This window comes from Apium graveolens, chromosome 7, assembly GCF_009905375.1.
Source record: "Apium graveolens cultivar Ventura chromosome 7, ASM990537v1, whole genome shotgun sequence".
Lineage (NCBI taxonomy): Eukaryota > Viridiplantae > Streptophyta > Magnoliopsida > Apiales > Apiaceae > Apium > Apium graveolens.
In genome coordinates, this window is record NC_133653.1 from 220584148 (window position 1) to 220611564 (window position 27417).

The window sequence follows — 27417 nt, forward strand, 5'->3', positions numbered from 1 at the left end:
GTGCTTCAGTTGCATCACTTGGCAACCAACCGGTCTGAATGTGAGCCTTGATGGGATCAATCCATGATGTCCCCAAGCCTATGGGAGCCACTAGCTTAACATCTATGCTCCGTGTCTTCAAAACACGGAAGTACACACTTCCTGAACTTTCTTCAATCTCAGACGAAGCGAACTTTGATAGCGCATCTGCTTTAACATTTTCTTCCCTTGGAATGTGTTCAACATGGCATTCATTAAATTGGGTCATCACAGCCCTTACTAGGCGGACATACTTAGCCATCGTATCATCCCTTGCCTCAAATTCTCCCTTTACCTGGGATATGATCAGCTTCGAGTCTCCACGAACCTTTAAGTTTTTGACTCTAAGTGTCCCAGCTAGACCAAGGCCAGCTATCAGGGCTTCATACTCTGCCTCATTGTTTGTGGTTGGAAAATCTAGCTTCATAGCATACTCAATTAAGAACCCATCAGGGCTTTGCAAAACCAACCCTGCTCCACTGGAATTTGTTTTTGATGCTCCATCAAAATAGAGAACCCAATATTCTTTCTCCTTGTCATTCTTCTCCCTGTCCCCATTGTCGACTCTCTTGTCTTGAGGTATGGTATCTTCCTGCCCCCCGACTTCTTGGTTGGGTATGGTACATTCCACCACGAAGTCAGCTAGTGCCTGGGCTTTTATGGCCGTACGTGGCTTATACTTGAGATCGAACTCTCCCAACTCTATTGCCCACTTAATCAGTCTCCCACTTGCCTTGGGACTGTTAATGATATTTCTCAGTGGCTGATTTGTTAGCACTTCAATTTGGTGAGCTTGAAAATAAGGACGCAGCTTTCTTGAAGCCATTACCAAGGCTAAAGCGAATTTCTCAATGGCTGAATAATTCAACTCAGCACCATGCAAAATTTTGCTGACATAGTATACGGGTTTCTGGACTTTCAGTTCCTCCTTAACCAACACCGCGCTCAAGGCGCTCTCTGAAACAGCCAAGTACAAGAATAAAACTTCATTCAGAACTGGCTTGGCCAACAACGGGGCCTGGCCCATATACTTCTTTAACTCTTCAAATGCCTTCTGATTTTCCTCACTCCATACGAAGTCTTTGATGTTCTTTAGTGACTTGAAAAATGACAAGCACTTGTCTCCTGACTTGGAGATGAATCGTCCTAACGCAGCAACCCTTCCTGTAAGCTTCTGAACATCCTTAACAGTTTTTGGTGGTTCCATGTCCAGGATTGCCTTTATCTTATCCGGGTTAGCCTCAATTCCCCTCTTTGAGACCATCAGTCCCAAGAATTTTCCAGATCCTACTCCGAAAGCACACTTCGTAGGATTCAACATCATCTTGTGGTACCTCAGGACCTCAAAAGCTTCCCTTAAATGGGCTATATGATCAGTCTTTACTAGACTCTTGACTAACATGTCATCAACATAGACTTCCATAGTCTTACCAATAAGATCCTTAAAAATTCTATTCACCAACCTTTGATAGGTGGCTCCTGCATTCTTGAGACCAAACGCCATAACAAGATAACAATAAACACCAAAGTCAGTGATAAATGATACCTTTGGAATGTCATCCTTATGCATTTTAATCTGGTTGTATCCGCTAAACCCATCCATGAAACTCAGCATCTCATGTCCAGCGGTGGCATCAATCAAGGTATCAATTCTAGGCAGCGGAAAACAGTCTTTGGGGCATGCATCATTCAGATCGGTGAAGTCTATACACATCCTCCACTTTCCATTAGCCTTCTTCACCATTACAGGGTTTGCTAACCACTCCGGAAATTGAATCTCCTCAATGAAACCAGCCTCTAAGAGCTTTTCCACTTCCTGCCTTATAGCCTCTTGTCTTTCCGGGGCAAAATTTCTTTTCTTTTGTTTCACTGTCTTCCGGCTTGGATCCACATTTAGCTTGTGAGTAATTAACTCTGGGTCTATGCCTGGCATATCAGCTGCTGACCATGCAAATACATCACTATTTTCTTGCAAAAATTTCACTAACTTCCCTCTAAGGGGCTCTTCTAACGTGGCTCCAATGAAAGTCATCCTCTCAGGATTCTTGGGATCTAAAGGAACCGAAACCAATTCTTCTGTTGGCCTTCCTCTATTCTCATCATTTTCTCGAACATCCATATCTTCAATAGGAAGAACCTGCCCCCCGACTCCATCTGCCCTCAAAGAGGCCACATAACAGCTTCTAGCCATTTTTTGGTCTCCTCTCTCTTCTCCAATCCCGTTTCGGGTGGGAAACTTCATGACTGAATGGTAGGAAGAGGGGACTGCCTTGAAGGCATGTATCCCCGTTCTCCCCATGATAGCATTATAAGTTGAACTAGCCTTTACCACCACGAAATCCAGCATTTGCGTTGCTTGCCTTGGCTCCGTACCTATGGTGGTTGGTAATTTAATTATCCCTTCCACAGGACATTCTACTCCAGCAAATCCATATATCGGCATGTCGGTTGGTGTCAACTGATCCACAGAAGCACCATTATCCACAAGGACCCTCTTAACCGGGCTATTTCCTATTATCGGCGTTATGACCAGCGGGTCGTCATGGGGAAACTTCACACCCTCTAGGTCGGAATCATCAAAAGCCAATGTTACTTCTGTCCTGGCCCTCTTCGGGGCTTCTCCAACAATATGCATAACCTCTCTAGTATATGCCTTTCTGGAATTTTTGGACAATCCAGCAGCAGTTGGACCTCCAAAGATCGTGTTTATCACAGGCCCTCGAGGTCTCGGCCCTCCATAAATAATGTTTATAACTGGTCCTCTAGGTTGGGGATTCCGCCCCTGATCATCTTGGTCCCTCCTACGATCTTCAAAGTTCTTCCTTCCATTATTATTTCTGTCTCCTCCATCTCCAGTATACTTGTTCAATCTTCCTTTTCGAATCAAAAACTCAATTTCATCTTTCAACTGCCTACACTCATCGGTGTCATGGCCAACATCTTTGTGAAACCTGCAATACTTGCCCTTATCTAGCTTGGCGGGATCAGCCTTCAAGGGCTTAGGCCAGCGAATATCTCTGTCTTTCTCAATCTCCATCAAAATCTGACTTCTGGGAGCATTCAGCTTAGCGTATTCAGTGAACTTTTGCCCAGGTCCTCCCTTCTTGGGGGTTGAATCAGGGTTTTGTTCGGTTCTAGGATATTTGTCCTTAGCGATATACTCCAAATCAGTTTTTCGTTTCTTGCCTCCAGTGGGCTCATTACTTACTACGGTCTTCCTCATACTTTCTTCAACCTTGATATACTTCCCTGCCCTCTCTTGGAGCTGCAACATGCTCTCAGGGGGTCGTTTGGCCAAAGACATCTTGAAAAACTCATCCCTAGTTCCTTGTTGCAGTGCTATCATGGCTACCTTATCATCAAGGTCTGGGACTTTTAAAGCCTCCTTTGTAAAACGATTCAGGTAATCTCTTAAGGATTCCTTAGCTCCCTGCACAAGACTCATAAGAGATGCTGAACTTTTCTCATGGACTCTTCCACTGATGAATTGCTTAATAAAAGCCTGACTTAATTCTCTGAACGATCCAATAGAATTTGGGGGCAGGCGACTGTACCATCTTTGAGCCATACCCGACAGGGTTTGAGGGAAGGCCCGACACTTTATAGCATCATTCACGGGTTGCAGCAGCAGTGCATTAGAGAATGTCCTAACATGATTAGCGGGATCTCCCGTGCCATCATAGGCTTTGATAGTGGGCATCTTGAATTTCCTTGAGATATGAGCATTCATTATCTCCTCTGTGAAGGGTGGAGTTGTATCATCAGGATCTCCAAGGGGAAGGAGATTGCTTGGATCAGTTCTTGGGACAGCAGCCCTTCTTCTTACCGGACCATCCAGGTCTATGATAGGAGGAGGATTTCTCCCCCTAGGAGGTATGTGGGGTCTGGTGGCTTGGTGAGCCTCCAAATCACGCCCCAGCCTTTGGATTTCAGCCTCATGAGCCCTGATCTTTTCCTGCACTTCTTGGGGATTCGCCCCTGGGGTGCTTTGGGGGCGTTGCCTTCCATCGGCCATTGGCTCTTTTCCAGGACGCCTCCTTCTCGGGGCCACTTCATCATCCGAAGATTCGGAGTCTCTCTCAGTGTATGGACCAGAAAATTCTCGATCCTCAGGGATAGGATCCAAACCTCGTATATAGGGGGGTGACCGCCCTCGTGCTTCGCTTCGCCCAGCATATCCGCTCCCTCCAACCTCAGGGCGTAGGGGCATCCCATAAGGGGGGTTAGTAGTAACAATAGTTGAATATTCATACCCGACGGGTCGAGAATTCACAGGTATATGTACTTGTTGAACTTGAGGATTCGTACCTTGAATAATCGAGGGAGTTGTCCCTTGTGGCTGAGGTTGAGTTCCCCCTATCTGGGCATCCCCCTGAGTAGATGCATAAGTCGAATGGGGCGGAACCTCCACGGTTGACGAAATCACCTGAGTTGTCCCTGAAGGTGTTCCTTCCTCCAGAGTGCTGGTTGTTCTCCGTGTTCTCGCCATGGTTATTGTTCCGTTTCCCACAGACGGCGCCAAATGTTATGGATTAAAAACTAATATATATAATTGCTGTATTTAATACTAAGGAACGTGAGCTTCGAAGCTCGATTTGACTGCTCTTGTGTTTCGTGACTCAATCTGCCTTAACAAGATGCCTACGTACCTTGCTGATTGCCAAGGATCAAGTCAAAAAACGTAGTTCTGATCTGAGGGGTGAGACCCCTTATATAGATGTTGGTGGTCCTTGAATTGGACTTGGTATAGGAGACTTGGTGGACAAGCCTCTGAATTAGGATAGACTTAGGAGTCCTAGGAAGTAGGAAGCTGATTCCTTATCCTTTTAGGTCCCCTTGAGGCTAATCTATAAAGATTTATATCCTTATCAGGACTCTTCTTAATAGCTGATTTTTCCCTTATTAATTAATTACGAAATTAATTAATAATCAGGGCTTTTGGGCCTTCTTTATTCCATCAGGCCTGACCTGGTCCATCATGCTTAACCTTTCTGGTCTGAGTATCGTATATCTTTTTATTGGGCCTAGCAGTCCACACCTTGTAGTACTTAATTATACAATCAGGATTTATTTATCCCTATCAAAAATGTACATATTATTTTTTAAAAAAATAAGCAGTGTAATTTTTTTAACTAAATTTATATTCTTTTCAATTTTTTTATATTTTTTTTAAGTAATTTATTTTTGAAAATTCGAAAAAGGAGATTGGTGAGAATGCATTTGATTCTCCTTCCACAATGATTCATTGCAGAAGGAGGTAGGTGAAGGTGCATTTAAAGCTTTCACAATAAATTATTGTGAAGGAGTATTCAATTTTCCAATCAACCAACGAACCAGTGACTTGCGAATTAGAAAAAATCCTTTCTTTCTGCAATGAGCGGAAGCATATACTTCCGCAATGAATCATTGCGGAAACAGTTAATTTTTTTTCTTTTTTTCTAAATAATATTTTTTATGGCCCAAAAAATTACTAAAAATTTTTAAAATTCATTTTAAATTTGATACCCCTTGTTGATTTTATATAAATTTTTTATATCATTTTTTAAAAAAATTTGAACATAAATATTGTTGATTTTACCTTCTAATTTGGTAAAATAAGTGCATTAAAAAATAAAAAAATAATAATAAATATAATATTAATTTTAGAATAATTTATTTATGATATAAAGTTAGGTTAGAAGAAAATAATTTACAATTATGTATCAAAATATTTTAATACATCATAACCACGAATGAATTACTCTGAGTGTAAATTCTATCATTTTTTCAAAATGAAAAATTTTGTACATTTGAATTTGAAATATAAATATGAACGTATATATATAAATATATATATATATATATATATTCAAATATAATAAATTAACTATTTCTAAAGTGGGCTTCTTATGTTCACATTTATATCTTTCGAAAAGTATTTTATAAATTTAGTAAAAATATATTTCATTAAATAATACAATGTTAATAATTTTTATTAAATATTACTCATTTAATTATTACTACTATACATTATTTTGAAAAAACGTGTACCCGTTATGGTTTTTGATTCATAAACTCATGGTATCATGGGTTTATGAATCAAAAACCTTCTCGGATAAACGTTTCTCGAAATATTCTAATAGTAATAAATATGAAATAAGTATTATTATATTTGAATTATAATTTTATTATTCAGTGATACATATTTTTACTAAATTTATGAAATACTTAATTTTATTATAGTTGAATTATTTAATATTGATAACATAATTTAAATATAATACAAGAATGAAATATTTATTTTATTTTAAAATAATTAAAGAAGGAAATAGCTTCCGCAATAAATCATTGCGGAAGTACACTTGATTTTCGCAATGATTCATTGTGGATCACTTGTTTGTTCAGAAGCAGCCGACTTTCATAATGATTATCGTGGATTATTTGTTGATTCAGCGGAACCAAACAGGACTGTGGAACTTTTGCCTAGATGTAAAGCTTTAACAAGGTTTGGATATAAAAGATTCTTCATTTCAAGAGTTCGTTTATACGGTGGAGCAATTGGTGGTTGCACTGGATCCAAAAGCTTTGATAAGCTCCATCAGCTCCTCTAGGAAGTGGATATGACCGATTAGAATCATATCCACTAAGGTCCCCACAAGCCAGAAACGGTACATACACTTAGTTTGTTCCTTCTAACCATCCGCTGCTGCAACCTGTCATGAATTTGGGCAACAAACTTACTTGTAAAATCTGATTGAAGGATGCTTAAAGAAAAGTATGAGTGCTACATTCTGAATATGCCTCGATTTAAATATAATATAACCAAAGTTGATACAAAATAATTTTCATTAGCATTCTTCAGCCATACCAACTTACAGATATCGATGTCATTCATGTGAAAAATATTAATCACTCTAGCGCCTGAACTACCGTTTTATCTCTCGAAGCTTTACCCATATTTTATAGCCTGTAGATTGTTCGAGTTAATTTACACTTCCAATACAAGATATGAAGGTAGTCTATAAACAATGTTTTAAAGTCATGGAAGTTAATTTTTAAATAAATGACAAACTGAGATTAAGCTGATAATACGAGGGATGTGATAATTCAATGTTATACAAGATACTTAAAGATTATGCAAGTCAGCAAATACAACCGCATTAACTAATGAACAAGAATTCTAAACTACAGTAAAGCATTTCTTCCCATCTTGAACTTCACAATTAAAAAAAAAAACTCTGCTCTCTCGGATAAGAAACGACAAAGGAAATAGTCATGTAATCCCCAAGAACTCCAAATCTCTCAACTTTTAGAATATTAGAGATGCAGTAATAATAAATCAGCTTCCAGCAACAGGTGCTACAGCTATGGGGGCAGACTTTACATCCTCAGCTTTCTCATGCTCCTTATTTAGCATCTGAAAAACCATATTTCAAACCCTGATGAGAGGTACAGTACATTATACACTTTCCCAGTGAAGTACGTGTGTGTGTCTGCTATGCGCACTTGCATTGTAAACTAACAAAAGCGCCTTAATATGTAGTATATGTACAAGGGATTATTGGTACTTGTAAGATAATTCAAATGCATCCATAGTTTATTGAATTGGTTGGTGGTGAATGTTACAACATAGTACTAATGTTACAACTTACAACATAGTACTACTCACAACAAAGCGTGCTATTTGAATCGGTTGGTGGCGAATGTTTAGAATGTTACATAATTCTACTACAGTGTAAAAGCATTATCAACAAACCAAACTATAATTCAAATGTTATTGACATGTTCGGTTTTAATATATAAGTAGTATGAAAAAAAGAGGATCCATATTATCACATTTTTGGCTTCCAAATGTTGCTCTTGATCAAGTATATATCTAAACAGGAACTCATGAAGCATAAAACAACGGGGAAGAATTAACTAAAAAAATAAAGAGAAGGTGTATGACCTTGTTATTGATCAGGTTGTGGAGGGCTATCACACTTCGGATCAGAGATGAAAGATAAATGACCAGCATCTGATCATTTGTTTTTACTGCACAAGTAACAATCAATCATGTTAATACGAAGTTAATAAACAATGTACTACAGATAGATAATGTTGGCTTAACCATGTTACTAGTTCTAAGGTTATTAAGTACCTGCGAATGCCTTGATCAAATCTGCTACATTCAGATTTGGGAGCAGGTTGAATACATCCTGCATATTCAAGAAGTAGACAATGAATATTTCGCAAAAAATCGAATGACAAAAGTTTGGAGGTAACAGAAGCAAATAACAGATCAAGTGTGTTAAAACATGGTATTTTCATAAATATGTACCTGCAAGTGGTACAATATTTCATGATTTAACGGAAGTTTCCCATCAACAACGAGATCAAGGTAACCCCGTATCTCTCGTAACCGTGCATCCAATCCCTTCAAGGCTGCAAGCTTTCCAGTTACCTATAATAGATAAAAAGAGTATTAATATTCACTCCTTTCCTAATCTGCAGAATGAGGTAAAATTACAATGTGAGTACACCAATAAAGCAGACATGAGCACATTAGCAACTAACATATCTATAAAAATAAACTAGAAGCACCAAAAAAGATACAAGTAAAAATAATAATTAAGACAGGAGAAGAAGATGAACCTCTGTTGCAAGGGTACTTATGGTTGTATCCTTCACATCCCTCAGCAAGTGCTCCACACCTGTTACAGGTAAATTGTTAAATTCCATCTGTTACAGGTAAATGGTTCAAATAGAAAGTTTCACATGCAATGTAAATATTTGTACAATTGCTTACCAATTTCCTCCACTTCGTGAGCAGCAATCTCAGAAGGCACATGTACAAAGATCTTCTGGCTCTTTTGAGTGGCATTCTGTGAGACCATAAACAATATTAGCTAAGCTGAAGATCTGCCATTTTTTCCAACATAAAGGGGCCAGCAGCTTTTCCATGCATTAGTCTCTCGTTGAAATGAAAGGTGCAACTAGAGTACTAGACACAACTACTTTCACTCATTTAATTAAGCAAGTGCAATACCAAATTGAAAGCAATGACAAGTGACAATGATCTTACCTCTTTAACTTCTTCAACAGCATAGTAAGCTTTAGTAGGTATTCCCAACTCCTTAGGTTGCACATCTATGATAACCAACACAGGATTCGGAACATAGCTGCAACACCAGATTTTGATCATAAGAACAGGAAACAAAGCAAGACGGGGGCATCTCAAAACAAGATAGCAGTTTGACTATTTCTAACATTCTCCCAACTAGGCCATCCCCAACCCTTCATTCCGACACTTACCTGACTAAGTGAGGTTAGTTATGAAATAGATAACTTCATACACGACATCCATCAAATCAGACCACACAGATAAAAATATAATGCACCCCAAATTGGTTCAGGACATCCTACCCTCAGAGATGAGATAATTAAAATGGGATAGAAAGTAATTTATTGCAGTATCTCCCAGTATCTGTGAGCATATATTTGTCACTTTGAATGTGTGAGTGGGTGTAGAGAGAGACAGAGAAGGTCAGCAATCAATACGAAATCTTACTCATTGAATAAAGCATGAACATCCAGGTCATTCTCTCGCAACTTCGGGCCAGTACTATACCATCCAACGACATGCTCCTTTGCTGCATTATTTTCAAATTTATACACGTCTTAGATACAATTAACGAGGATTTCCCAAAGCACCAAAGATGCAGCTATATTTAAGCAGCACTACCATTGATTCTCTTGAACATGGAGAACATTGCCTCATGGTAGTTATGGTCAAGAAACCATATGCTTGGATCTTTGTCATCTTCTTCAAAGGGAACTACAGAAGTAAATTTCAAACATTTAGAACTATCATAATTTGAATCATATTTCAACTGTTATTAAGATCAGAAGTTGTTGACTCGTCATTAGTAAACAATTCCTTAAAGTTTCTCATTTTCATACTGCTTTAAACCTTATATAATAATGCACAGAGATGGAAACAAACCAAACAAATACAACCTGAAATCTATCACTCTACTAAATAACAACAAGTTCAAGCCACTGTCCACCCAGCCTAATTAATTGTGTAATTGCTAGAGCCCAATACCCGATAAATAAATGTAACTTGTGAAGTTACCAACATTCCTAAAACCGTAATTTGTCTGGATGACGGCTTAATATGTACAGCACATCTTCGTCTTCTCACCGGAAAGATCAACTTTAGTTAAAAGAGTATACCACAAAAAGTCCATATTTGGAATTATCCAACCTCCACAAGAAAAATCCCAAAAGTACGGGGACAAAAAAAACTCGACACCATTAATCCAAAATTTCTTAATACCACATGAACCTCACTCAAACCCCCAAATTAAGTTGACCAATTAATCACCGCAACCTCAAGTTCTATACATTACTATCAAAACTAAAAAATTCACCAACACAAAGTCCGGAAAATTCATACCCCAAACCACACAAATAATGAATTAAACCATTACTAAAATCAGAAGTGTTCACTCGTTATTAGTAAACGATTCCTTAGGTTCCTCATTTTCAAATTGCTTCATACTTGTATAATAATGCAACAGAACGACGAATGGAAATAAACCAAACGACATCATAAATCCATCACTCTACTAAAGCGTAACATATTCAAGCCCGCCATCCATCAAACTTAATTATTTGTAAAAATGCTAGAGTCCTAGATTCGTAAAATCATTCTGAGTCATGAATTTACCAACATTCCTAAAGCCTTAATTTGTCAAAATCCCGGCCTAATACCTAATATGTACAACACGTCTTCTCACTGCAAACGCAAAGCTAGTTTAAAAGAGCATGTAGAAAAAGTCCACATTTGAAATTATCCAACCTCAGCATCCAAACTAAAACCCCAAAATTATCGGGACGCACAAAATATAAACCAAAATTTCTCAATACCGCACTAACCTCACTCAAACCCCCAAATTCAAATATACGAGCCAATCACCACAACTTCAACGCATTCCTAATTCCTATCCAAACTACAATTCCACCAACACCTAAAACTCGAACCTCAACACTTATAAACTCAACACAACATGCAATTCAAATTCTATTTTAATTTCAAATTCGTCAATAATAAAAAAAACAAAAATGATGCAATTGTATATAATCAAACAAACAAAACAGATCTGAAAAAAACACACACTAAAAACACACACATATATTATATATATATACCAGCATAGCTATTGGTGACGTCAACAGTGCCTTTGAAAGAGGAGCCAAGAAGAACGCCAACGACGCGCTTGCGAGTGTCTTTAGCCACGCGATTGTAATTGTCGACGATGCTTAAGAGTACTAAAGGATGTACTATTACTTTCTCCATTGGGCGTGCTGAGATTTGTTGCGATTTTATCACGTCCATCTTTCAATTTGATTAGTTAAAGTGTTAGTGAATTGAGTTTTGTGGTGTTTTTTGGTGTTGGAGTTCTGCTCAAGAAAAGTTGGGAGAGATTGAGAGGAGAGAGTGGTTCTATAAATGTGAATGAATTTGATGGGCCGGGTGTGCCTCTTTTATAGTCCAGTTTAATGATGGGGTTTATGGTCCGTTTTGATGATGGGCTAAATTTTTTAATGAAAAAATGACCAAAATACCTCTCTGTCAATGGAGTATCTTAATTAAAATAAAATTTAATAATTTTAAAATTTTAGATCATACTCCCCTGACAAAGGAGTATCTCACATGTTACTGTACTGACAAGGGAGTATATGGGTCGATACTCAACTGACAATGGAGTATATGGATAAATACTCCACTGACAGAGGAGTATCATCCCGACACTCTCATGTCAATGTCAGTGGAGTATCTGATACTCCACTGAAATGGAGTATCTGGGGGTATTTTGGCTAGCTTAATATTCTGATGGGCATTCTGGTCGATTGTTATTAAAAATGGTTATTTAGGTCTTTTACCATTTTTTAATTAATATAGTATTTTTTATTCAAGTGGGAAATTAATACAATAAATGAAAAAATACATTACTATTTAGTTTTTATTTTTTAAAATTAAAAAAATGTACTTCTCTTGTTCCAACACAATTTTTAATGATTTTTCTAAAAAAAATACTCTTATACTAATATATTTCTTATATTTGACTACTTTACATAAACTAACTAATTCACAAGTAAATAAGTAAATAAATAATTAAACTAACTAATTCATAATATATGTATTTTTCAAACATGAGAAATAAAAATGGAGTGAGTAACTTTTTTCAAATGATAAGATAATCAAGTCCAAGAATATTAGATTCTACGGTTTATGTTCAATTCCGTAAATTAAACTCTTTTTTCTTCAAAAATCGGAATTAATTCAAATATTTTTTTTACAAAAATATTAAATGCATGAAAAATAAATTAGAGGATTATTTTCAGTAAACGGAAGGAGTAGATATTTGGTTTATTTAGATAAAACCATTTAATTTCTGTTTTATAAAATTGATTGACAGGATAATAAAACTTAAAATTTGATTTGAAGAAAAATCAAAATTCTTTGTGACGTCATCAATTCAAGACAAACACATCTGCGCAATATTGTGCAAATGCAGGAAAACTATTGTCGAAAAGTGCCCCTGAGATTTTCTGAGCAGTGTACAAATGAGCATAACATTTAGAACTTGCAGCTTGCAGCAGACTATACGTATCAAGATCAAATTTTACCAACATCAATATCTCAAATGAAAACACTGCTTACTATAATCGAAAGTTGAACTATATAAGAAAACAACACAAACACCGACCCCTAGTGGAACATGTGACGATAAAGCCCCTGGAAAAATAAAATTGATTCTTATAAGGTTGTTCTGCACCAAAACCTTAGCCGCCAACAGTGGATATTTTATTCAATGAGATATATTATGCACTAAAGATACCTACACAGAACTGTAATCAACATACAATAACATATACTTGAAATTATCAAATTATAAATGCAATACATACACAATTCTTCTTACTAAACCAAATCTTACAACATCCCTCACGGAGTCAGTCACTAAATTGCAACTGAAGGCAGAAACTTTAAATTTTGATATACCTCATTAATTCTTCTGATGCTTGTATAATATTCTTTTCAAGTGTCCTAATAAGTTAACTGAAATCATTTAGTTGCAGAAGTATATGGATACAACTCGCATTGTTTGTTAAAGCTGAAGTATAGCAACATCAAGAATTGTCTTCCTACAAATCAGATATGATAAAGTAATACATATTGGAGCTAAGCTATAGCAAACATAAAATACTCGTAAAGATGAAACTACTACATATAAATATCATTAAAATGGACTACAAATGTGGAAAGAACAAATGAAAACTGAGAATCGATTACAAATTATGTATATTAGACAGAAAGTTTTAACAGTCAGTCCAAATAATCTAGGCTAAGAATTAGTTATAAAAATCGCCAGGAATCAGAGTCTGCATAAATGTCAACACTATATAGGCATGATGAAAAAGTAATAAACTGGTAAATCTGATAAAAGACATGTTCTTGAGATAAATAATAAGCATCTTAAAAGTGTTTTTGACAACTTCACCTTGCATGTAAATAAGATTAAACTTAATACCAACAGCCATAATGCTTACCAAAACAAAATCACGTGAATTGACTAGATAAACTGATTGCGCATATATTCACAAATCGACTGGTCTATAAATCATTTAAACAATCATAGAGAACCGAGTCTCCAATTGACAAAGACTTATTGTAGGCCAATGAAGATAAATCGACAAATATAAATGCCCAATGCACAAGAATAAAGAACTAGAAACACATCAAACAACACCATAAGAGGTATTAGTCATACCTTGACACAAATTTATTAACCATACCATTCCTTATACTTGAAGACTACCGTATCATATGTATATGTGCAAAATGTTCTTAGTTAATCAAATTTCACAACATCATTTTATTATTATAAAAGGTATTCAACATTGATACAACAACACGTCATTTGAGAGGGTCGGTCAAAAAATTGAACTATGTCATACTTTTATTCCCTCTACATTATCTCTACTAACAAAAAGCCTATTCCCACCACCTTCAATCTTTTTAATGATTCCCCTCTCCGAATCCTCCGCTTTATCCACATAATTTCTCATATACGATTCTTCTTCACATACACTACCCCCCTTCCTCCTCTACCCTAGACCACACCTCTAACTCACCGTCTCTAGCAACAAACGCTTGCTTCTTATAACAATGTATAACACTACTAACCCCTCCACCTATATTACTCAAACTCAGATTCTTATCCTTAATATACAACCACGGATCATCACTCAATTTCCTCAAATCAGCAATCGCCAAATCCCCCGATTTAGAAAGCACCTTAAAAAGATTCAACTCAACCTTATCAACATCCACATCACTAAACGAATCCCCATACCTATTATTCATACCCAATCCCGGCTCATTCATCTCCCAAACAACTTTCCCCGACCTAACATCCCATAACCTAACATACCCCGAGTATCCAAATGCACCGGAACTAATAGAACTTCCAAAAACTAAATCTAACTCACTCAAATACATCAATTTCCCCAGAACAACACTCTTCGACGAATTTCCATTCTGTCTACCTATTTCCGACTTAACTCTCAAACTCAACTTATCAATTTCCAACACACAATTCTTCATATGCTGACAATCAACCAACGCGAAAACTGTTAGTGTTTGTGCCCTAGAGACAACACTATGATGTTTTAGTTTAAGACATTAGGATTAGTAATGTTTATGTTATATCGATTATTCCCTTTATAATTTATTAATTCTTAATTTACTGCGATATAAATGTTAGATTAATAAATGTCCTTGGTATATGATATGTAATTCTATATCTCTAAGTACGTAACTTAGAAATGAAATTATGAGAATAGTATCAATATTCCTAAAGGTCCCTAGTCGAGTATTATTATTAAGGGATAATAATAATGCATTAAGACTGGTGTGTTTGTTGGTAGATGATCACATCTCATTGATCATAGGTATGATGATACTAAAGTCAAAAACCACAGGCAGATGTATATGTACATGGTGCTGGACAGACCCAATGTGAGATTCTACATGTCTGTTGTGTCATAAGTAATTCTCACAGTGATAATGATGTAATGGTCCTTAGACCTGAATTCATTATATTTCTATACGAGAATTTATATACATTAATTCCATTAAAAGTTATCTTTGACCGGGTAATGATAAAAGTGTACATTGGGTATATTATGAATCGTATGAGAAATATGAATGATCAAGATGGGATTTAACCCTCCAATTTTAGGAGTGATATTATTGGCCTCTTGTGTGAGCTAGACTATGAAATGCGTGGCCACGCTCAAATGTTGATTTGATATGATAGTCTACTCATTGATAAAGGAAACTTGGATTAAACTATGATGAGTTGTAATAACCCCAATTTTTGGAATCTTTGAAACACTGATGAATAGTGATTTTGCTGATTATGCTGATTAAGAAAACTTTCCATGCCACACTATGTAGGAGTTCTTTTATTGATATTCTGAGATCTTATTAGTACTTCATATGGTATATAAGTGTATGTAATGATCGTCAGAATCCAAATTCGAACACTTTGATTTTTCCCAAAAATCCAACAGATACCGAAAGAATTGAGTATAAGGTAACATGATTAAAAGGATTTAAATTCAAGGATTATAAGAGAGGACCATAAAAGGAATATGAAATATTGAGAAAGGTTTAGGGGAACCCAAGTAATTAGATCCCAGATATGATCCCTCAAACGATCAACGAGAATGAACAATAAACGAGTCGTAAAATAATTAAACTACTAAGTAATGCAAGAGGCAAGGAGGAGGGTCAATTAGTGCAAGATTAATGCACTTAGTTAACATCTTAATATAAGATTAAGCTTAAAAATATGCTTCCACTAATTTAAACAAAACAACTAGTCATAGATGAGACAAGTGGCAAGGATTATGTAAGCTTGATGACATCACCATGCTTATGTCACTTTCCACTAATTTAAAAAAAACAACTAGTCAAGTAAATATCCTAAAATCATTTCATTTCCACCACAAGTTCAAGTCAACACAAACTCTCATCTTCCTCCCCCATTTCCATTGCTCTCGGCCAAAACAGAACCAGCACATTAAAACTGCTGTATCTCCTTCATTTCTCACTCAAATGTTGTGTTCTATAACTCATTGGAAATGTATTGAGATGGCCTACAACTCTTGTTCACAAGTCTCATCCAAATAAGCAAGGTAAGACCCTCATTTTTACAGTTCTTTCAATCAGACTTTTAGAAACTTCAAAGCCTAACTTTGTGTTCTTGATTTCTTTAGAAAGATCAAGCTTGTAGGAGGCTCCCTAAGACGTCCTAGCAACTTAACAACTCTCAAGGAAGGTATAAACTTCAAACCCTATCCTTTACTTTGATTATTAGTGATTTTGATGGTTGGTTTTTTAAATGAGAAGCATGACCTTTGATTATTGGTAGTTTGATTTGGATTTGGAGTGATTTGGTGAATGAATCTTGTTATAGTTAATAAAACTTGATTGTGGTTGGTTGAGATGAAGAATCTTAAGAATAAGGACTGGTATACTATTATTTAGTTGAGGTTTTGATGTGTTAATGATTGTGGGTTGTTTGGTGAGGTTTTGGTGTAGTGAGAAACTTGGAAAACTCGTAAATATAGCCGTCGTAATGTCCATTTTTATTCAACTGCTTGTTCTTAGTGTTCAGGACAGAAAACTCAATAAACAATCCGTAACATTACCATGTTTAGCTAGAGCGTGTCGTAAGCTTCGTTTTGATATGTAGATCACTTGGTTCCGATGTACGGTTTAGGAGAAACGACCGTTTTAAGTAACGTCGTTTCGCGAACGAACCATTACCCCTCGCCTTACTTTGAAACCTTGGTTAAGGCCCTTAAATGACTAATTGGAGTATAAAACAATTATGTAAAGTGGATTAGGAAGTTGGTAGGGTACTCGCGTAAGAATCGCCTTAAAATTCTTAATGGTTAATTTATTAAAAATGGTGGAGCCAAGGGTACTCGAACGACTTATGTGATTCGTTAAGCGTAGAAGTGACCATAAGCAAACGTTAGGGTTCAATTGGTTAAAGTCTAGTTTCTTAAGCGACCGTGGTTTAATTCCGACTTATGTTTTTGTTCATAGGTTATCGGACCCACTCTAAGCTTAAGTCTAACCGGGAACACTCAGGCAAGTTTTCTACCCGTTATACTGTTGTTGTGATGTATATATGTATATGCATTATCTTGTGATAAGTGCATGATTATTATTAGCAAAGTCTTGCGATATATTGGAGCATGTGATATGATATTTATATGCATGCCTGTTTCGTAATCTTGATATCTAATTGTTGATTCAAATGCTTATAAGTTGCATAATACCTATGCTAGAGATAAGCAGTAGTTGCGTATACCCTTAGTATAGGGGACCCCAAGGTGAACATTTTCAAAACCGGGAGTCGATGTTCCCGAGTATATTATATATATATATATATATATATATATATATATATATATATTTATATATATAGATATAGTTTTCAAAACTATTAATCGAATAAGGTTTATTCGATAACTTTATTTTAAATAATGAATGTTAGTTGAATATTCATTCGAGGACTTATGACTCTGTTTATTTTATTTAATGAATATTATTAGTTGAATATTCATTCGAGGACTTATGACTCCGTTTATTTTATTTAATGAATATTATTTTGAATATTCATTCGTGGACTTATGACTCCGCTTATTTATTAAATAATATTCTCTATTTTATTAAAGAATAATGTTTCGATAATCAAACTTATTTTCGATTATTCAAATAAAGATCGTACTTTCGCATAAGTATATCTTTGGTTATTTATTATTCATTTCAAGTATGAGTTTTAAAACTTCTACTTCAATTATTTTTTTATAAAGGTTATCCTTATGGGAATATTATTTAAATAATAATATTCAGATATTTTCTAATATATTGGGACTGATTTATTTCATTAAATCAGCATTACTCCAAACATTCTTAAAAATGTTTTCGAGTCTTCAAAATAATTTTTAAAAGTTAGGGCGGATCCCAAAACTCATTTTTATATTTAAGATCCTCCTTTCGAAGGGATTTAAATACTCGCTCAAAATCTGAGGGATCCGGCTCTGTGGTGTATTTTACATTCGCAACGAGGTTGTTGTTTTGAGAAAACAATTTGATTACTTGCCCAATGTTCGGGAAGTAAGCCCATCTAATTGAGTCGGCATAAGCGACAGGCCGGGGTACGGTCTATCAAAGTGTAAGTGGCTGGGTGGCAGTCCATCAACGCGTAAGAGACCGGGTGGCGGTCCAGCACAAGGTCCTAATGCGGCCAGGGTGATGACCGGTGGGGGATTCATCCATCTACTAGTAGAAAAGGTTACTTATTGGTATCTTTGCCTGATCAGCAAGATATCGGGTTTATGCCAAAATTCTTTTCTTTCCAAATTCATTGGATATCGTAACTCTATTCATACTTGACATGACAGAGGTTTTCAGGAAATGTATGAGAGATATATATGGATATATATATATATATATATATATATATATCGGGACTTAATGAAGTATCTCGTAACTTCATTTCATTCAATAATATTTCAAAGATTGAATCTATTCAAGTATTATCTTGTAGTTTCATCTGTGTGATGAACTTTTGAAACTAATTATAACTTGAACGGTGGTAGTTCAAGTAGTATTCAGAAAAAATATAAGTATATGGGAGTATCTTGTAACTTCATCTTTTCAACTTATATCTAGTAAATGATTATCTTATGCATGACAAAGATTTTCAGAAAAACGTTGAGACAAGGTTAGATATATGAGATCACCTTGCAACGATATTTTATACAGTTATAAACTGGAACTCTGTGTATATTATACATGTCAGGGGATTTCAAAGATTTGAGAAGTATATATGTATACTGAATATTTTGCGACTTTTTCGCATTAAAATAACAAACTTGGTTCATTTCTTCTTGACTAAGACTTTCATGAGTACTATGAGAATGCTCATATATTGTTAATTATAATACATATTATTTCGGTGGGCTTGTTGCTCACCCTTGCTTTCTTCTTTCATCACACAACAACAGATAGACAAGATGAACAGGATCAAGCTCCCAATTCGCGAGCGGATAGGAAACGTTCCGCAGTTTCCTGTAGGCGTTGATGCCGTTGTAGCTGAGGTAGGGTCTACCAATAGGCTAGGCTTTCAACTTTTGTTGTACCAGACTTATGTATATTTATGAATTGTAATAATGGCAAATAATGTGTAAATTTATTCAGAAACCCTTTTGAGTTGTAATGACTTATAATTGTGGAATAAAATGACTTGTGTTATTTTTGGTATTCATCTCTGAGACTATAACTTGTGGTGTGTGTGTGTGTATTGTGGGGTCACAGTACGCAGTAGTTGGTTGATTATTAAGATTAAGTATTATTAAGGGAAATGGAACTCGTGACAACCCAGATCCCCGACCCCAGATTTGGGGGTGTTACAGAAATGGTATCAGAGATAAGCGTTATAAACCTCAGAGATGATGTGACATTAAAATAATAAGTTCACTGAGATAATAAGAACTCTTTCCAAGTTCATAGTCGGACTACCTAATGTAGTACTAACAGTTAAAACCCTTATGGGAACCCTTAATAATATCGTGATAGAAGCGTAGTTCATTATCGTATATGGTAGCGGGACTCCGAACCCTGAGGTTGAGGAGCAACAACGCGATGATGTTTTATTAATTATTGGAGATCAGATTGTGGATTCGATAGAGCGTCCTAACACGAGACCGGATGATGTTCATATTGAGGATGTAGCGATTAAGGATGTTGTCCTAGAAGGGATTATTGCTGAGAAGGATCCCGTGGAGGATCCTGATAAGAATGAATAAAGGACCACTGAGGAATTGATAACCATGGTTAGGGCGACTACCAGAGGTAGGATTGGCCGGTCACTACCGGAGGTTTGTTCAAGTTTGTAAAGATAGTAGCCCCTTTAACGCGGCTTACTCGTAAGACTGAGAAGTTCGAATGGACAGAAAAATACGAGATCAGCTTTTAAGAACTAAAGCAAAGATTGGTGACGACCCCTATTTTGGCGTTGCCGGATGGAAAATGAGATTTTGTGATGTGTAGTGACGCTTCGCATAAGGAATTAGGGTGCTTCTTATACAGCACATCAAGGTAATCTCGTACGCATTAAGAAAATTTAGGTAATATAAAATTCGATGTCCCTACCCATGAGCTTGGGCTCGTGGCAATAGTTTTTCCCTAAAGATTGGAGGCACTACTTGTATGGAGAGAAGTGCGAGATTTACATAAGCCATAAGTGCTCTAGTGCATTTTCACGCAGAAAGAGCTCAACATGCGCCAGAAGAGGTGGTTAGAGCTAATCAAGGATTACGGTTATGAGATTCTTTATCATCCAGGGAAAGCCAAAATGGTGGCTAAATGCCCTTAGTATAAAGGAGAGACTCAAGATGAAAATGTCTTTGGGAGAGTTGATAAGAGATTTTGAGAAAATGGAAATAGAAGAGAAGGTAACCGGAGCTGGTACCGAAAAGCTGTTTGAGATTGCAATACAACCTGAATTATTGGAAAAGATCATATTGTGCCAAGAAAAAGTGATGAATGAAGGCAGAGAGCCAACAAATAGAAAAGAGATTAATACCGAGAAAGATGATAAGGGAATAATGAGGTATTCCTACAGAATTTGGGTTCCAAACGTTCAAGAGCTTAAGGACGAGATCTTAGATGAAAGCCATAGTTCGAGGAATAAGATTTAGGGTAAACCCTGAATGTGATGGTCAGGGAGGTCGCCATCAAGAAAGAAAGAACCCATAACATAATGAAATGGAAACCAAGGATTTTAACGTATAAGATAACCCTGATTATGGGAGAAGGATGAAACATTTCATACTGAGAAAACAGAAGTCGAGCAAGATAGGGAGAACCGGGATGGTACTCCTATGGGGAAATTCATGGACCTGCCTAAACAAAAATTATACTTTTATTCCCAAACACCACCCTGAGGAAACAATGCGGTGGGAAATTCTTTCAGGACCTTTAAGTCACTAAGCTCTCAGAGTTCCAAGGAACAAGCTGACCTAGCCGAGGCAAGAGCCTGGCCAAACGAAATAGAGGACTGATTTTATATTCTAAATGATTGATGAAGCGCAAAAGACTGTTTTTGTCACTTACCTTCCTAAGAGAGAGGCCACCCGCTGGTGAAAGACCAAGAAAGGCACGGAGCCAGAGGTTAGATTAAACTGATTAAAGTTCAGTCAATTGTTTTCGGGAAAGTAATTCCCAAGGTTATGGAGATAGTGTAAAAGCTTTAGAGCCAGAACAAAGGCGGACGAGTATGATAAATTATGAAGTTAAGTTGTAAAAGTTGTCAAGATTCGTTCTGATGACAAGAATCCCAGAACGACGTTATATTTGAAGTCAATGATTAGTGGGTGCGTGAAATGATTATAATAGAAAAGAAAATAAAAAGAAACTGAAGTGGAAAGGAAAATAAAGACACTAGAGTTTGAGGAATGATAAGGGAGTTGGGTATGAGGAAACCCTAAAGACTCGTAGCAATAGAAATAGAAAAGTATGTAATTGTCAGGATGAGGGTGATTCACCATGAGTTAAAGTTGATGGTTGAAGGCATAAGAGATACATATATTTTATCCCCTGTAAGTTGGGAGGATTCGAGGAAACCTTGAGATAGTTCGAAGGATAAATAATGAGACGCGGATAGACTGAGGAGACAAGAAAGTAAGAAATTAGGAAAATTGGATGAAGGAAGTGACCTTCAAGAATGTGAAGTGTAAGACCGGTGGCATGATACCCAGAAAGGGAGACACCAGGTATGAAAGATATCCCAACATTGAGATGACTGTTAAGATAAACAACAAAAGTAAATGAGGAATTATTAAGAAGAAGTTCACGTTGAACACGACCAATATCTTCCAGAACATCCCTGTTGTCATTACCAAATTAGGAAAGAAAAGCGGGTAACCATTGTTATCTTTTGAAGGCCATATGGGTTGACCTCAGTTTGAATAAGGATGCTATTGTGAAATTGGTATAGACTATCGAGGTGGGAATGATTGAATAAGATAATCTATCAAGGATATATGACTTGATTTATCCATGGAAGGATGCAAGTACCTTTTTAAAGGTAGAATTAAGGATATAATTTCGATAACTTGAGATGAACCCTAGGGGAATGCATAAAGGTTGGCATTTCGCCCTTAATACGGACAATATGAGTTTTGACTGTATGAATTGGAAAGGATTAAGGTAACAACAACCTTTAAGGATCAGTGGAGAAATTTTTCAGAAGTATATAAACAATGGTTCTAGTATTAGTAAATGGTATTTTGATATGCCCTGTATCTAGGGAATACAGGAGGAACGATTCAAGGATAACCTTAGAGGTCTTACAAGGAGAACGGTAATATTCAAAGTTCTCAAGAATAGAAATTTTGATAAAGGAAATATGACATAATTATAATAATGCCAGGTGGGCATGTGTTGAACCATAAGAAAGTATAGATCGACCCAATGAAGGTCGAGATTGGTGAAAACAAGTAGGACCCAAGATAAGAGACGTCCTAAGTATGATCGAGAGTCAGTCGTGACAATGTTAACCTCTAAAAGACAGAGGCAATAACTTATGGAAAAATGGTGATATATATATATATATATATATATATTCTCACCAAAGCTTAAGGAAGAGCATTTTCACACAAGCAGTGATTTGAAATGAGGTAGAAAATTTATTTGGAGGTGGTTAAAATGATACTGATTGTAAGGAAATTTTACTATCAGGAAAGGCCAAAGAGGTGGACGACACTTTAAGTGTAAGAGGACAATTATAGGCGCTCGTGTCAGAGGAATACAGTATTGATGGTTAAAGCCGTGAAGGTTATATTGTGGTATGGAAGATTGACATTCCTTCTGATGGTTGTGTGATACTTAACCATAATAGTAGTTTGGTAAAAAAAAATTGAATTCATATTAATCGCCTTGAGCGGGCTATCTATCTTAGAAGGTCCTATCTTGAGAATAAGCCAGGACCATGTTTCAAAAAGGACTAAACAAACCTTTGAGTTAAGTCTTCTATTGAAGGCATATGATTAAGAATGGTATTAACCTGCTATCGTTGCTTTTAATGAAACTCTTCTGCAATTTTATCTAATTCATGTCATATGTATGTCAAGTTCAGGAGTGTTCTCCATGAATCATGAATGGTGATCATGTTACCTCCTTAGAAGAATTTGATACGATATGTATGGACTCCGTATGGTTAGCTATTAAGACTTCATGGAAAACGAATGACTACAGTAGGTCAACGGTGGACCGTAGTAATGCAGGAATGATTCTACGAGTAATGAGCTGATTACTTACAACCGTGAGAGTTGTATTGGAATGGATGTTGAGATTGAGTACCACTAATCGGGTCGTAGTGGTGTATAAGTTATCATTGATAGACTAATTAAGTAGATTATCTACCTATTGAATACTTATTCCTTCTTATCAATAGAGAGTCGTATTACGATACGAGGAAGGTTGCGGTGCAAGCATAAAATTCTAGTAACGATGATGTCTAGAATGAAATCCCTTATTCGAGTTTCGATGTTGAGGGAGTTTCAAAAGTGATTGTTTATGAGCTCGAGCAAGAGCATGGATCCATGGAATGATGGACGGAATAGTAAATATTCTGGCACGTGAAATGTGATGCTATAATACTTGATGTTGATATATATACACATATGTTTTGTTCTCCTATGACAAACCTCTATAGTTCAGAGGTAGATTCCAAGCCAGATATTTGTGGCAGTATTTTTTCATATACAATTCTCTTCAATTCGTTCTTTTCTCTCCTTTTCATTTTGTATAAGCTGAGAAGAACAACCCTTCCAGAAGGGGAGGTATTGCCGAATGACTATCTATCTGTGTGATAGAAGCCTAGTAGTATACCACATGTTGTTTAATTGCTTGTCAAGTACTAAAGGCTGGCCACCTTCTGTACTAACTATGCAATAGAACAAGTGTTCATGATCATAGTGATCTCTCAATAAAATCTTTTACTTCTATACGATAGATCAAGCTTTCGAAGATGGAAGCAGCTAAAGGAAGTAGTATCAGTGCGGTGGTATTTCGAATCTAACGCGTTCATGATACTAAGGTTGACGCGATTATTAAAAGGTTATAGAATACTAACGAGCAAAAGTGTAACCAATATAGTATTATGTACGGAAGATAGTAACGATTACGAACTGGAAAAGAATGAGTATTGAGAAACAAAAGCTATAATGCTAGAAGCTATGATGAGAGTCTGTGCAATAGACTTGAAAGAATTTGGAATGGTCACTTAACACGGATTGAGTTTTCTTACGATAATAGATCGTATGTCAGTATCGAGATATCGCCTTATGAGATCCTTGAGGGAAGACAATGTCGATCTCCTTATGTTACGATGAAGTTGTAGAGCGCAAGATGCTCGGACCCGCAGTAGTCCAAAGAACCAAGGATATAATAGATCTAATCAGAGGACGGCCGGTAGTAGCCCAAGATGGACATAAGAAGTATGTTGATTTGACTCGAAAGGACAAAGAGTATTATGAAATAGGGGACCTAGTGATGTTAAAGGTATCCCTTGGAAAGGATTGATGAGGTTCGGAAAGAAAGGAAAGCTAAGTCTATAATTTGTTGGACCCTTGGATATATTAAGACGTATTGGGAAGTTAGCATATGAGCTAGCCCTACCCCCGAACATGTAGCAAGTTCATAACGTGTTCCACGTATCAATATTAAGGAAGTGTAATTCAGATGCCAGACAAATAGGGGCGTATGAGCGCATAGACATGCAACCAGACGTAACCTATATGGAGCAACCACGAAGGGTTATAGATTGAAAAGGAACAAGTGCTTAGGAGAAGGGTTATCAAACTAGTCAGGGTTGGTGGTAGAACCACAATGTGGGAAAATTGACTTCAGAGTTAGAAAGTGCAATGCTAAGAAAGTATCCCTATTCATTTTCTATCTGATTCCGGGACGGAATTTTTTTAAGGAGGGGAGACTGTAATAACCCCAATTTTTGGAATCTTTGAAACACTGATGAATAGTGATTTTGCTGATTATGCTGATTAAGAAAACTTTTCATGCCACACTATGTAGGAGTTCTTTTATTGATATTCTTAGATCTTATTAGTACTCCATATTGTATATAAGTGTATGTAAAGATCGTCAGAATCCAAATTCGAACACTTTGATTTTTCCCGAAAATCCACCAGATACCGAAAGAATTGAGTATAAGGTAACATGATTTAAAGGATTTAAATTCAAGGATTATAAGAGAGGACCATAAAAGGAATATGAAATATTGAGAAAGGTTTAGAGGAACCCAAGTAACGAGATCCCGGATATGATCCCTCAAACGATCAACGAGAATGAACAATAAACGAGTCGTAAAATAATTAAACTACTAAGTAATGCAAGAGGCAAGGAGGAGGGTCAATTAGTGCAAGATTAATGCACTTAGTTAACATCTTAATATAAGGATTAAGCTTAAAAAGATGCTTCCACCATAAGGATGAGACAAGTGGCAAGGATTATGTAAGCTTGATGACATCACCATGCTTATGTCACTTTCCACTAATTTAAACAAAACAAATATTCAAGTAAATATCCTAAAATCATTTCATTTCCACCACAAGTTCAAGTCAACACAAGCTCTCATCTTCCTCCCCCATTTCAATTGCTCTCGGCCAAAACAGAACCAGCACATTAAAACTGTTGTATCTCCTTCATTTCTCACTCAAATGTTGTGTTCTATAGCTCGTTGGAAAGGTATTGAGATGGCCTACAACTCTTGTTCACAAGTCTCATACAAATAAGCATGGTAAGACCCTCATTTTTACAGTTCTTTCAATCGGACTTTTACAAACTTCAAAACCTAACTTTGTGTTCTTGATTTCTTTGGAAAGATCAAGCTTGTAGGAGGCTCCCTAAGGCTTCCTAGCAACTTAACACCCCCCAAGGAAGGTATAAACTTCAAACCCTATCCTTTACTTTGATTATTAGTGATTTTGATGGTTGGTTTTCTAAATGAGAAGCATGACATTTGATTATTAGTAGTTTGATTTAGATTTGGAGTGATTTGGTGAATGAATCTTGTTATAGTTAATAAAACTTGATTGTGGTTGGTTCAGATGAAGAATCTGAAGAATAAGGACCGGTATAGTATTATTTAGTTGAGGTTTTGATGTGTTAATGATTGTGAGTTGTTTGGTGAGGTTTTGGTGTAGTGAGAAATTTGGAAAACTCATAAATATACCCGTCGTAATGCCCATTTTTATTCAACTGCTTGTTCTTGTTGTTCATGACAGAAAACTCAATAAACAATCTGTAAAATTGCCATGTTTATCTAGATCGTATCGTAAGATTCGTTTTAATATGTGGATCACTTGGTTCCGATGTACAGTTTAGGAGAAACGACCGTTTTAAGTAACGTCGTTTCGTGAACGAATCATTACCCCTCGCCTTACTTTGAAACCTTGGTTAAGGTCCTTAAATGACTAATTGGAGTATGAAACAATTATGTAAAGTGGATTAGGCAGTTGGTAGGGTACTCGCGAAAGAATCTTCTTAAAATTCTTAATGGTTAATTTATTAAAAATGGTGGAGCCAAGGGTACTCGAACGACTTATGTGATTCGTTAAGCGTAGAAGTGACCATAAGCAAACGTTAGGGTTCAATTGGTTAAAGTCTAGTTTCTTAAGCGACCGTGGTTTAATTCCGACTTATGTTGTTGTTCATAGGTTATCGGACCCACTCTAAGCTTAAGTCTAACTGGGAACACTCAGGCAAGTTTTCTACCTGTTAAACTGTTGTTGTGATGTATATATGTATATGCATTATCTTGTGATAAGTGCATGATTATTATTAGCAAAGTCTTGCGATATATTGGAGCATGTGATATGATATTTATATGCATGCCTGTTTTGTAATCTTAATATCTAATTGTTGATTCAAAAGCTTATAAGTTGCATAATATCTATGCTAGAGATAAGCAGTAGTTGCGTATACCCTTAGTATAGGGGACCCCAAGGTGAATATTTTCTAAACCGGGAGTCGATGTTCCCGAGTATATTATATATATATATTTATATATATATATAGATATAGTTTTCAAAACTATTAATCGAATAAGGTTTATTCGATAACTTTATTTTAAATAATGAATATTAGTTGAATATTCATTCGAGGACTTATGAATCTGTTTATTTTATTTAATGAATATTATTAGTTGAGTATTAATTCGAGAACTTATGACTCCGTTTATTTTATTTAATGAATATTAT

General features: G+C 36.2%; 1 protein-coding gene across 1 annotated transcript; it reads right to left on the reverse strand.

Moving 5' to 3' along the window:
* Positions 1-7045: 7045 nt before the first annotated feature.
* LOC141672450 (26S proteasome non-ATPase regulatory subunit 7 homolog A) lies at positions 7046-11506 on the reverse strand. Its single transcript, XM_074479055.1, has 10 exons — positions 11194-11506; positions 9722-9814; positions 9548-9629; positions 9062-9158; positions 8786-8861; positions 8632-8690; positions 8318-8440; positions 8138-8195; positions 7946-8031; positions 7046-7414 (listed from the first exon to the last, which is right to left on the reverse strand). Exons 1-10 carry the CDS (start codon positions 11378-11380, stop codon positions 7337-7339), a joined length of 939 nt encoding a protein of 312 aa, XP_074335156.1. The 5' UTR covers positions 11381-11506; the 3' UTR covers positions 7046-7336.
* Positions 11507-27417: the final 15911 nt, after the last annotated feature.